Source organism: Bemisia tabaci, chromosome 3 (assembly GCF_918797505.1).
Source record: "Bemisia tabaci chromosome 3, PGI_BMITA_v3".
In the NCBI taxonomy this organism is placed as follows: domain Eukaryota; kingdom Metazoa; phylum Arthropoda; class Insecta; order Hemiptera; family Aleyrodidae; genus Bemisia; species Bemisia tabaci.
In genome coordinates this window covers 7,940,703-7,954,087 of record NC_092795.1, presented here as the reverse complement: position 1 = coordinate 7,954,087, position 13,385 = coordinate 7,940,703, and the positions used below count along the sequence as shown (strand labels likewise).

General features: G+C 35.8%; 1 protein-coding gene across 3 annotated transcripts; it reads left to right on the top strand.

Moving 5' to 3' along the window:
* The first annotated feature begins 40 nt into the window (after positions 1-40).
* Ist1 (increased sodium tolerance 1-like protein) lies at positions 41-11,871 on the top strand. 3 transcript variants are annotated; one of them, XM_019044301.2, is made up of 9 exons: positions 41-178; positions 619-950; positions 2,193-2,325; positions 2,902-3,045; positions 3,917-4,096; positions 5,375-5,392; positions 8,167-8,355; positions 8,843-8,899; positions 9,970-11,871. In XM_019044301.2, the coding sequence occupies exons 2-9, from the start codon at positions 682-684 to the stop codon at positions 10,165-10,167; spliced, it is 1,188 nt and encodes a 395-aa protein (XP_018899846.1). In that variant the 5' UTR covers positions 41-178; positions 619-681; the 3' UTR covers positions 10,168-11,871. The 3 variants fall into 3 exon arrangements, with proteins under 3 accessions (XP_018899846.1, XP_018899845.1, XP_018899847.1); XM_019044300.2 differs by having other exon boundaries at positions 175-313; XM_019044302.2 differs by lacking the exons at positions 41-178; positions 5,375-5,392 and having other exon boundaries at positions 185-950.
* Positions 11,872-13,385: the final 1,514 nt, after the last annotated feature.

Here is a 13,385-nt window from a genome sequence, read left to right as displayed (position 1 = left end):
CTAAATATCTGCGGTTTTTACTTTTGCCACGATTTTTTCAGGCATTGACTACTCACCGATGATACTCATCTGTTTTGCTATTGTTGGCCATTAAGTAACTCACCGATTACTGATAACGGGAGGGAGGGAATACTCACCGAAAGAACCTTTGTTTACTTTTTCCTTACTGCTTGATAAGGTTTGTTATTTAACGTTCTTCCTGGATTCTTAACATTATCTTTTATTCTGAATTTCTCTTTTTCATTTCTTGCATATCGGTGTGACTGGTGCAATACTTGCAAGTGTAATTTATTTCGTTTTGTGACTTTCAGAGGTGAGTTGTGAGTGACAGAAAGAATGGACCCCATGAACGGCCAAACCACTGCCAAAACCCTTATTGCAGTGAGTCATAAGACATTGTTGTTTTTCAATACTGACGTATATTTCAAAGGATGATTCACTGAAATTTCCCAATTCATTTCACTAACTATTTTATCTCGTTTCAAATTTCTAATAATATCCTTAAGTTATAAGCCTCAAGAGTAGTGTGCTTCAAAGCTTCCATTCCCTCCTGAACCGGAGTCAGGGTCAGTTTCCTGGTTAAGTAATTCTTTGTTATTATTTGTTCCTCAATCGCAGTTTTTAAATCGAGTAATAACAGAAAGGATCCCACTGGAGTTGCATTTTCAACTGTAGTCCATCATGTTTTCCTCACGGTGCAATCACTCAAAGCTGAAAACAAATCTTAGGTTAGCAATTGCACGTCTGAAACAGATTGAGAAGAAAAAAGCTGAACTAGCTCAGAAGTCAAGGAAAGAAATTGCAGATTACATCAGTGCTGGTAAAGTTGAGCGTGCCAAGATTCGAGTTGAACAGATCATACGAGAAGACTACATGGTTGAAGGAATGGAAATTGTGGAAATGTACTGTGATTTGTTGATATCAAGATTTGGACTCTTCGCCGAAGAAAAGTAAGTCTTAAAGTGATGGAAGTATTTATATTTAGCAGAATTTCAGTTTTTCAACTTCTCTTTCATTACAACTAGAAGTCAATAGGAAATAAAATTTTAATTGATACTCCTCCGAGTCAGCGATTGACCAGGCATTGTCTTTAAGTATATAGGCATCTGGTATCAGGAGGCCGGAGCAGGTTATAGGGTTGCAAATCCTCAATCCCAAACTCAGAGGCCAATGCCTTACATCGTATAAAGATGCAAGATGTTTCTCGCTTGTAGCTGTATCAGTCTAAATATTAAAATGCAGTGGCTTGACCCAACTGATCAGTTCATAAGAAATGATTTAATTTTTGGCTGAATTATAGCGCACCGGACGTAATTGATCGCTGGATGATTATTGGCTGGTTAAGTATGAATAACTCTGTAACCTCAAGCCGAATTTGCTGTCCATACTTATCCTGCGGGTATCTTCAGGGTTGTAAGTATCATGTGAATTGCATGATCCAGTAGGAGGTTTTTTCTGAAATGGCAAGATACTCTTGCAGTGGCTTTAACTTAATTAGGTACTGTATTATGTATTTTCTTTATTAATAAATAAAATCTGAATAATGTTGGAGATCCATAACCTTTTTGACTCATTGAGAGATGTTCCGAGTATCCCTTTCAGGCAGGAGAAAATTGCTTAGCGTGTGCTTGAGTTGGTGAGGAAAAGTTTTCCCATTCCAAGAGAAGAATGCTCAAAATTTTTGAAAAATTAGGTAATTCTTGTCACAAATAGTGCTGGAAAAATCTTCAGAAAAATCCTAGCAATTTTTTTTCTTTTCAATCAAGACTGAGCATTTATCAACACATACCTGTTTTAAACTTTACTCAGTTTTAGGATGTCTATTGATTCTGACCGAACATACGGATCGAATTTGGCGGTATATAGTAGATTTCTTTTCTTAAAGTGTAAATCAACCTGTCGTTTGCAGAATTCCATGCGATTTTTCTCTCTTATTCATAGATCATTAATCTCTGTTTCCGTATGGTTATTATTTTTGTACGAGTAATTTATTTCCAACTATCACTTTTGGTTAAAGGATTTAGTTTGAGGGATGTAATTTATTTATTTTTTGAATTAGGTACCCTGGGCAATAGATATTATATTAATTACAATCTTTACTCTCAATCTAGCAACCTGAACCTTGTAAAATGACAAAGTATTTTCAGTTTTGCATTACACTGTGTTAAGTACTTTTTTTCCCTTTATTGTAGGGAGTTGCAACCAAGCTTAGCGGAAGCTGTCTCAAGCATTCTTTGGGTTGCACCACGGATGGAAAGTGACATCCCAGAGTTAAAAGTAATTTCTGAACAAATTGGTATCAAAGTAGGGAAAAAATATGTTGAGGTGAGTATAATCAACCAATTATGTGACTTTCATCAGAAGTGTTGATAACAGAGCCTCAGAAACTTTTAAAATACTTTTTCCAACCTGTTTGCCTTGATTTCCATGTGTCACAATGGCCATCTTCGGGCCTTCACAATTTCATCGCTAAGTCATGAAATAGGTAAAATATGAGACATGTTTATAGATAAACTTTTAAAGGCAATTAAAAACTGAATGCAAATTTTCGGGCTTTTAGCTTCTTCACTAAAATTGTGGATCTTTCACCCCTATCTGTGCATGGAGAGTTTGACTTACAGTAAAGGCAAATTTTGCATAAGGCCAGGGTGCTCTATCTCAGCCTCGGCCTAAAAGTTTTTTTTGAGCTTGAGAGTTAATTTTAGAGGTAATCAGGAGTACTATCATGTTTCTTGCCAACTTCCATGTATGATGAGGTAATTAAAATGCATATCAGTTAGACAAGTTTCAGGGTCAGAAGGGCTCCAGTCTGGGTAACTTAAGAATACACCACTTCAATTTGTTTTTTATCATATTAAACAACTCATGAACTCTTTTCTTTGCTCAATTCACCAAAAATAGGCATGCCGCCTGGAAATGGTAGACACAATTTCGGACAAACTCAAGCATAAAATGGGTGTTCAGCCTCCTCCAAAAATTCTGGTTGAAAAGTACTTGATTGAAATAGCAAAAAACTACGACATCCATTATGAACCAGATCAACAAGTAAGTATTTTATGCGTTTTGTTACCGTAAGATAAGCAGTAACAGCATTTATGGCTATGCAATTATTGTAAAGGAGGCAAAATCTAAAAAAATGTAAAGTCCCAGATCCTTAGTAAAAGAAAATAAAGTAAAATGAAACAGAGCTCTCAACTCTTCAGTCTTCAAGTTGAGTTTTTCAGATTTTCAGAAAATCAGAATTCTTGTTCCTCACTTTGTAATGTCATAATTAATTTTATTTATGTTTTTAATTTAATTCCTAATCATTTTCCTTCCAAGTAATTGAAATGACTTCTTTTTGTCGTTTCTCAAAATTTCATAGAAGAATGCCCATAAGTTTACCTATGAGAAAGTAAAATTTAAAAGAAAGTGTTGAAGCAAATTAATAAAGAAACATGCTTTTTACATTCTTCACCTTACCTCAGCTTGTGATGAAGTCTTTAAAATGGTTAAAGTCAAAGAACGCTTGATCTCCATTGCAACGCTTGAAAACTTCGTTTATGATTTATTTTCTATGAACAAAAGAATCGAAAAAACATACCCTCTTGTAATTTTCTGTAGATAATTTTAAACTAAAGAAAAGAATTTCAGGGGAAACAGTTGGTAAAATTTATTTTGAAAAAATAAGATATGAGCTGAGACTTGCAACATTTCAATTTGAGATATTAATTTTTCAACTTTAGCTATCGATATGTTTTACTCTTGTTCAAAAAAAGAAGGAAAAAAATTACTTTTGTTCTGACAAGATGGTTCCTCGTGATAAAGTTTTCTAATTGATTCTAAGCCAACAGAATTTAATTGTGTTCCAAGGTGTAACGGCCATAGTTTTTTTATTTTAAAAGGAGATTTGTAATTCGCTCATGACTGATTTCAGGTTATGCTAGAAGAACAGCAAAGCAAAGGAATAGATGCTTTGTTGTTCGATAATGGGCTCAGCAATGATTTGGGTGGTGAGAAAACACGCCCGACTGGATTTGTCGGATTTCCACAACCGCCTCTTCCTCCAATGCCAGTCCCTGCCTCTGCAGGAGCCGCTAAACCTTTCAATTACCCGGTAAGTTATCAGCCTCTGAAACGGTTTATGCTGAGGTGTTAAGATGCTTGTTATTGTCTCGTAATGTGATCAGCTCTTCAATGGACATTCCATGCCCTATTATTACCTTATTGTCTTATTGTTTTTGAGCAGACAGTGAAAAATTGTACCTTCTTTTGAATATGGGGGGGGGGGGGGTTCCAGAGGCAAAAGGTTAACACCGAGAGAAGAAATAATCATAAAAATAAAAAATGAAAGTTAAATCATATTTTGTAAGCCGTGATGAAGAGAACATTTAACACGTAAAACCAAGTATGACAAAATTACCCTCTGTGATATGACTTTATCAAAATGAGTCCAGCTGACCGATGCTGCAGTGATCCAATGTCTAGGGCTTTATCCCTACATCTTGGGATTTTCCGGAATTTCTAGGGATCTAGGGATTTAAAGATTGCTAATCGATACATCGAATGACGACATGATTTTACGTTAAAAATGGCGGTTTTTTTGCAAAATCTAGGGATTTTTTGGAGGTAAAGAGAAAATCCGGGGATTTAGGGATTTTCATTGAAATCAAGGGATTTTTTTTCTTCTTTGCTAGGGATTCAATATCGGATCACTGCAATGCTGTAGAAAAGCTACATCAAAAGCAAACCTGGGAACCATGTATCTCGGCTTGCTACTTTAGAGCCCCCAGCATAGGTGACTTTGTACCTGGTCAGCCACAGAGCATCACTTTTTTTAAATCTCTGTGATTTTTTTATTTTTATGCTGAGTCCTTAATGGAAATTTGAAACAATGCAGATGACGTGTTTTTCTTAAAAAATAATAAAATTGCAGGAATTTTGAAACACTGAAATAGAGGTATAACCAGTGTAGCCGTCAATATTCCATTCAAGAGCGTCTCTATGTAATATTTTGATCTAATTGAAAATTCGATCAAAAACCAAACCCTCAAAAGTTCACAATGAACTCCCTCTGAAACTAAAACCGTAACCAGAATGTGAATAAAAGAGAATTCTAAGATTCTGATTCTCAATTCAATGTCTAGTTACCACAAGTCCAATGTGGAACTTTATTTAATCATTGAATCAAGTTAGGTAGTCAAAGTAGGCGAAAACAATTATTTCTCTCAAAAATTAACTCAGCTGTTTTTTTTTTTTTCGAGTTGATCTCATTGCCTTGGAAACCTTTACTTAACTATATATAGGTGGTGCATATTTCTGCAATAATGGATCAATGATGACAAAATTTCATTAAGTATTCTTATTTGTTTCTTTTCAAATGTCTGAACTTCAGCAAGGGAACGATCAGCAGGTGAGTTCTTCTATCACCAATTGAAAAAAAAAAAAAAAATCCATGATAAATTTTTGGAATCATTCACCAGAAAAGAAACGACAAATATTACAGAAAAAATGGAGCCTTAACGAATCCAGCAGGCTGATTATTGTTTTTGCATTGATATATCAAATAGACGCTTTGATTTTAAGCTCCAATGGGCCTGTTGCACCATTTTTTTATTGCTTTAATCGAAAGAACTAAGGCTCCTGATGTCACAGGACTTTTCGCGGAGTTTTTTGATCACCGGAAACCCTCAAAAAATCAACTTAAAAACGCCTCAAAATTTGGATTTTCAAAACGGTTACTTTTACGCGGTAACGGATCCGCCATACTTGTGACATGAAATGGTGCAACAGACCTGGTCTTTTCATCACTTACAATGTATTTTCCCATGAGGAATTGGCAAATATCGAGTCAATCTATGATTTTTTGATCAAAATGGATACCTCGTACGTTTAAATGGTTAAAACCTTCATTAGATAAAAAGGAACCGACAGGATAAACCCTATTATTAGGGAATACTGTAGTCAATGGGCGATTGTTTACATCTGCTTAGTGATAACAGACATGGACATTAGCTCAATATTTAGCCATTTTCATGAGTTTTTACTTTTTTGTCACTATTTGAAGGTAAGTTTCTTTTGTAAATCAATTTTTTAGTGCCTTAGGATCATGTCAAAAGCTGTAACAGTTCCCGTTACTTATTAATTCAGAACACACTCCGGCAGTGTAACGCACAAACCTGGATGTAACGAGTCAGTTGTTATTTCTTAATATTTCACCCTTCAATGTTTCACTGAAGACACCAAAATGATAGTATCAATCATTGATGGTAAAAAAAAAAAAACTTACCTTTGACAATACTGATGAGATGAGGAGACTGGTATGTTTTATATGGAGGCAAGGAAAATAGACGTAGGATCCTTCTTTGGTTACCAGACTTATCGATTAATTTTTCTGTATCTATAGTGTTACATTGAAAACACACAGGAATTTAAAGTAACATAAGTTAATAAAACGTGGGAACGTTCTGAATGATATTGAGATGTTTGCTGAAGAGTTAAAAATGATTTACACACATTGAGAGAACATCCATGGTTTGAGCGTTGGACTGCTGGAGTGTGTTCTGAACATTAAGTGACAATGTGTTCCATTACAGCTTTTGACATAATCCTAAGGCACTAAAAAATTGATTTACAAAAGAAACTTACCTTCAAATAGTGACAAAAAAGTAAAAACTCATGAAAATGGCTAAATATTGAGCTAATGTCCATGTCTGTTATCACTAAGCAGATGTAAACAGTCGCCATTGACTACAGTCTTCCCTAAAAATAGGGTTTATCCCGTCGGTTCTTATTTATCTAATGAAGGTTTTAACCTTTTAACGTACGAGGAATCCATTTCTGAATTCCATTTTGTTCAAAAAATCATAGGTTGACTCGATATTTGCATTTGAAAAGCGGCTGCCAATTCCCAATGGGAAAATACATTATAAGTGATGAAAAGACCAGGTCTGTCGCACCATTTCACGTCACAAGTATGGTGGATCCGTTACCGCGTAAAAGTGACCGTTTCGAATGGGTCGGTTCCAAAAACAGCTTTTTTTGAGTTTGAGAGGTCATTTCAAGTTTTTTTAGTAGCGCCATCGTTCTTTTCGTGAAATTTGCCATAGGAATCAGGCATTAATTTGCAAATCCCCGCACCTTGCAACAGGCCCATTGTCATTGCTACCAGAGCACTGGAAAGCAATCACAAGACTTGTTATGCTCTTGAATTAGTCTATTACTCTTTGCAGTGATGGCAATGTTGCACGGTTTATGTTATTGATAAATGTGGCAAAACCATAAATGCAACTTTGGGTTTTCGATCGCCATACTTTTTCTCAGTAACTTAATCAATGCTTCCATGGATGTGAAAACAATCTAGAGTTGAGGTTGAAGTTGGTTTTTCTATCAGACCTCTGCTATAATATCCAACACCTCTTTTAATCATGATTAGATGGCTGGAATAGATAGTTAGATTTATAGTAGATAGATAATAGAGTATTGAGAACAATAATACAACAAATATTTGTACATTGATTTTCCACCTTGAGCTTAGCTTGTGTTAAGGAACTAACAAATAAATCCTAGATTAATTTAAAATTTGTTTAATTTCATTGCTTAAACTAGAAAAGGCTCTTTTGATGGAGAAATGAACCCCAGAATCGAGCAATTAAATTTTAATGTATTTGTTCACTTTCTGATCGATTCTGTCAAAATGCTTTACTTTTCTAAGGGTAAGCATTTCCGGTCAACTCATTTCAATTTTCGAAGCAATTTTTTGGTGTATGAATTGATTCATTTCTTACGGAAATGAGGCCGAAGCTCCATATTGGTGCTCAGATTTTACGGTATTGTGCATAGTTTATGGTAAATTAAACAAATACAAGTGCCAATTATTTTACAGTAAAAAAAAGAGACACAGAGTATTTTTTATTTTATTTTAAGGGTAAACTCACAGTCAAGATTTCAAATCGTTCAGCTGCAAACAAGGAGCCCCAATTTATACTATTAGGGCATTATCGCGAAGCTAATACGTACATTGTCTCTATAAAGAATGACTATTATTTCATTCAAGAAATTTTTCTATACTTAATTTAAGATCCATAGAATGTCAAATTCTATTCTTAAGATAAATGAGTAAATGGAAACTCCGGTGAGGAAGTCTTACAAAGTACTAATTATTTACTTTTTCATATTGATTCGCAGAGTATTCCTCCACCAGATGCAAATGATGCGATGCTACAGAACTTCCTGCACGAGGAGTCAAAAGATGAAGCGCCACCCCCTTACCACCCATCGTTCAGCCCTCCATTTTCATATAACATCCCTCCTTCGTCTTCCAACGTCAACCTCCCTCCAGATCCAAGCAAAAAAATTAATACAGCCTCTGGCAACGTAAGTTTCTTATAGGTTTATTAAAAGAGACGATTGAGTGGACCACTGGGAAGATGCAAATTTAAGCATTATGATAAAAGATGGCTAAAGAATAATACCACTTGTCCGCAAACTGACGATTTTACAGGACCAAGGAACGACTTTGCCATTTTTGTAATTTTCAGGTTTAGTTTGCTATTTTTTTGCAACTTGAGAGAAGAAAATATTTCCTCTTTGAATTTGTTTTGGGTTCCTTCTTAAACAACAAGAAAGGAATAGAAACCCTGTATAGGAATGCAATTATACAAAAAAAAAAAAAAAAAAAAAAAATAATGCTCTAAATTTACGAAGTTTCAGTTATTAGGTATTCAAATATTTGCAAGAATAGATGTCCTCTCAATTTTTTGAGACTATACACCACACCTTAGTACATGTAATCAACAGATTTCCAATTGCATAACTAAATTCATGATGTATCTTTACTGATTTTCTTGGTACTTACTTTCAGAATTTATCAAATAATGGTTCAAGTTCGAGCAACCCAGATATGAACATAAACAAACAGGTAAGTTCGATTTTCCCTCAATAGATAAGTTTTAATAAACAAGAGCTGGGTATTAATTTTTTTAAGATTTGAGATGAGGATTTTAACATGATGTCAAACCATGGTACTTGCTCTGTATGAAAAAAAGTAACACTCATTAAGTTCTAAGTTCTAAAGTTGCCCCCCTTCGGAGCAATACTAGTTACAATCAATCAAGAAGGCAACTGCAAATCGACGGTGAAAGTCGGCAATCACATAACTCGTTTGCGGTGTCTGAAAATCTCCGCCTCTACATCATTTTTTTAAAGGAGAGCAAATTGATATTATTTCTTGAAGTTTTTGCAGAATTTTCTTCGCATTGAGAAGAAAAATCATGACAGTTTTAAAGAATTGCCGTTGAGTAGTTTTCCATTTAAAAAATAAAGTATGACAGGAAGTCTGCGACGTCGCAAACCGAGTTATGTGATTGCCGACTTGCATCGTCGAAATGTATCTCTGATCTAATTGGATCCATCACCAGCATAGCGCAGCCTCACGATTTTTTGCTTCCAAGCTTGGGGACGCTATCAAGAGGACACTGAGGCGTGGGCAGTGGCCGCAGTGGCTATCAAACTTACAGGCATCCAGTGAGTTTTTAACAAAGCAGCTCCTGTGATGTAAAAATGTACCAGGGTTAGGAATGAAGCACCTCTGAGAGTAAAGACAAAGATTTTGACATGACGTCATAGTCATAAAGCTTAATCCTGTGAAAACGGAAATACTCATTATGAAAAAGTTTTCCTTTTTAAAGTTACGTTTCCATTTCAGAGTTGCATTCAAGGGGGGAGGGGGCGTCAAAATACCATGAATAGTTGAGTCCAAATGGGGATTCTTGGCTTCCTATACTGTGCACTTTGCAATTTTTCCTCAGAAATTCCATCTGAAATTTATGCATGAGTGTCAGATCACAGGACCCAAAGAAGGCGAAAATTCCCGAGGCTTCAAAAACTTTCTAAAATGAGCAATAGATATCCGTGCATCAATCTCAATGAAATGATCTGCAAAAAATTCGCTCTTTCCTTAATTTAATGTCATTTTTTTCTTTCACGTAGAATGCTGTTGCTCCGAAACCAACACCACGCTCAAAAATGGCTCCACCGGGTAATTCCGGTATGGACCTTAACCTCCCAAGCGTGCCTTCTGATGAATTTCCAGCAGAGCTACCGCCCAATGCAAATGCGCCGAATAATGATGACATCGATTTTGACGACCTGATGAAGAGATTCGAGGACCTTAAGAAGAGGAAATAACATTCTAATTCAGGCTCAGCAAACAATATACATGTTTACTATTTTTTGTTATTTTTGCCTTCTCAAAGTAGGCTTATTTGTGGCATTTTCGCTCCTTGTCAATCCCAATCAAGGAGAATAATTAAGTAAAATATTGTCATTATAGAGCTTTCTTACACAAACAGAAATTAGCAAATCAATACTTTTGAACCCTACAAATTATTACTTTTTTCATGAAATAATGTTATTTGGTTTTTTGCTCATGGTAATCTCATATCTCCCGATTTTCAGGGTTCAATATCTAGCAATCAAAAGTTGTCAAAAATAGGTCCAGTAAAATATCGGCGGAGAATATTAACACAGTTAGTCCAGTATTTTTACAAATTGAATTGAAAAAAATAAAATAATATCTCTAAAATATCTAAAATAAGGCTTTAATATGTCTATGAAATTTTTCTATTGGTGTTAATGTGCCAAAAAAAAGCCTAATAATGCAGCTATGAAAATGGCTTCATACTGAAGTATGTAATTGTGATCAAATCCATGAAAAGGGACCTTACCCTCCGGAAGAAAATTTCCCTTAATTTTTTGCAAAAACTCAAATCAGGTTTTTCTACAACCCAAGATTCTTTGCTTTGGAACTTGAGGACCGACATCTCCTTCACTTTTTTAGATTTTGTAGTCGAACTTGCGCCAAAAGTTCCAGGTTCTCTTCCTCCATGCATCCGCAAAAAGTTGAGGAAGATTTTTTCCTGGAAGATAAGGTCCCTTTTCATAGACCCAGTCACGTATTGTGGATTTGTTATTAAATAAGATATTTTATTTTTGGATCGCTCGTATACTTAAATACACGTACACTAACACTTAAAGTAGGTGATGTATGAAGCATTTAAATTTTACAGCTTCAGTGGCTCGAGAAGTCTAAGTTTTACTTCGATAGGGGTCACTTTGCACCTGTAAATTGTTTATTGACATTTTCTGTGATCGAATGTATGCTTTAGGGATCTTTACTTATCGTGGACGTTTAGATTATCTTATCTTTAAGCTTAGTCAAGAAAACGATAATGTGTAAAATTCCTTGCTTTTTTCAAGAATATTCTCTGAAAATTGTGTGATTGAAATGCCTGGTCGTATTCTTCTAAAAAAATAGAAAAGGAGCAGAGATATCAAAGCATCACAATTGAATCGACATAAGCGAAAACGTCCATTGTCCAATACAGGGTTTTATAATTGCAGTGGTTTCTTTTACCCCACAAGAACACTGATGAATAAAATCGATCTCTTTTGTGAACGTTTATTTATACTTGAGGGATTATTTAAAAAATTATTCTACATTCCTAACGTCTTAAACCATCTTGCGTCTTTAAGTTCCAACGAAATGGACTCCTCAAATTCTGAAACACTGTATTGGACATTGGACGTTTTCGCATACGTCGATTCAATTGGGACCTAAGTTTTTTGTAATTTCACTGCTCATGTATTCCAAAGCTGTAAAACTGAGGAGGGGTTGATATTGATCGCTACTGAGAAGAGAGAATGGAAAATGAGAGGCTTTGCTATTCTTGCACAGTGCGCAATCTATAAATAATTCTCAGAAGGAAATCATTTTAGTGCTTTCTTTTTACCAAACTTTTGTGTACTTTTTGTGCTCCTGATCTAAACAGGATTCACTCACACCATAGCTGTTGATTCTTATGAAATACAAATAAATTGTTTTATTCAGTTTGTGGTGTTATTTATCTCCTGCTTCCCACTTTAAATGTTTTTTTTTCTTTCTTTTTTGAGACATTCAAAACTGGTCATTATCATCAAATGTAGTAGAATGTAAAATACAGCAAAAATTAGTCAACCCGCATGAAATTACAGCGCTTTTATCGTCATTGCATTCGGGTCTCACTGAACTTCCTTTCAGCAGGAAGGGGGCAAGTATCATGAGCCAATTTGGCTGACATTTTGAACCCCCTCCTGTAAGACAACGCTTTCATACCCCCTTTTGAAGGACATAAGACTGGCCTGACCAGCCTGACCTGTCACCCTATTTTTCAAAAAGTAAGAGAGGAAGCCTGGAAAAGGAGGAAACAAATATTTACTGGAGAGTATTATTTTTTTAATGACGGTAAGCTTATACGCAAAACTAGGCCTCAACTTCCTTCTCCCCTCCCTCGTAGTATCCCGTGAGCCAAGCTCAGTAGACCCTTCCCTCTGCCTACCTGGCTTTTGCAACACCTGAATGAACCCTTGAGGATCACATCTAGAAAATTGTGAAATTCAAATTTTCAAGAATACAATTACCTACATGAATTTTAGGCACAACAATCTTGAAAGATAGTAGATTCCAAAAATATCCTGCAGGGACATCATTCAGGAGGGTAAGTGGCAGCTCCTTTCTAGTCTGAAATATGAAGGGATTACCCTGCCCCCTGTATTATTTGCAGTTTATGTAAACTGTGGGACAGTTCAGGCCAATATTGATCCATTTCAGGTGATATTTTAAAGTTTTACCACCCCTCTCCTTCCATTTTTTCTGACAGACCCTCTCGAATACCTTGTTTCATAGCACATAATAAGTGTCAATAAACTATCGATCAAACGCACGTAGATTTTATTTATCAATTCTTTATTTGGAGGCCCTAAACAACCCAAGGGATTTTAAATCTTATGATTTTCGCTCGTGAAGTTACGCCTTCTTATTTTTTGGCAGAAATATTAATTCAAATTGAGCGGGGAATGTGACGTCACGCAACCTTGATTTTTTTTGCACCATGACCTCCCATTGCCAGCATGTGCAAGATATTCAGTTTACGTTTCGAGCATGTTTCGCATAGAGAAAAAAAAGGAGGTGTTTGCATTTCGGGCATCTTGGAATATTTTGATGACTTGATGACGTAGGTGGGTACAGTGTTAAGGGGACGTCCCTGTACCCAGCTGTACCCACCTACGTCATCAAGTCATCAAATATTCCAAGATGCCCGAAATGCAAACACCTCCTTTTTTTCTCTATGCATGTTTCGAGATTTCGTATAATGCACGTGTGTCCTCCCGAGAAGCATAGAGAAAAAAAAGGAGGTGTTTGCATTTCGGGCATCTTGGAATATTTTGATGACTTGATGACGTAGGTGGGTACAGCTGGGTACAGGGACGTCCCCTTCACACTGTACCCACCTACGTCATCAAGTCATCAAAAAATTCCAAGATGCCCGAAATGCAAACACCTCCTTTTTTTTCTCTATGCCCGAGAA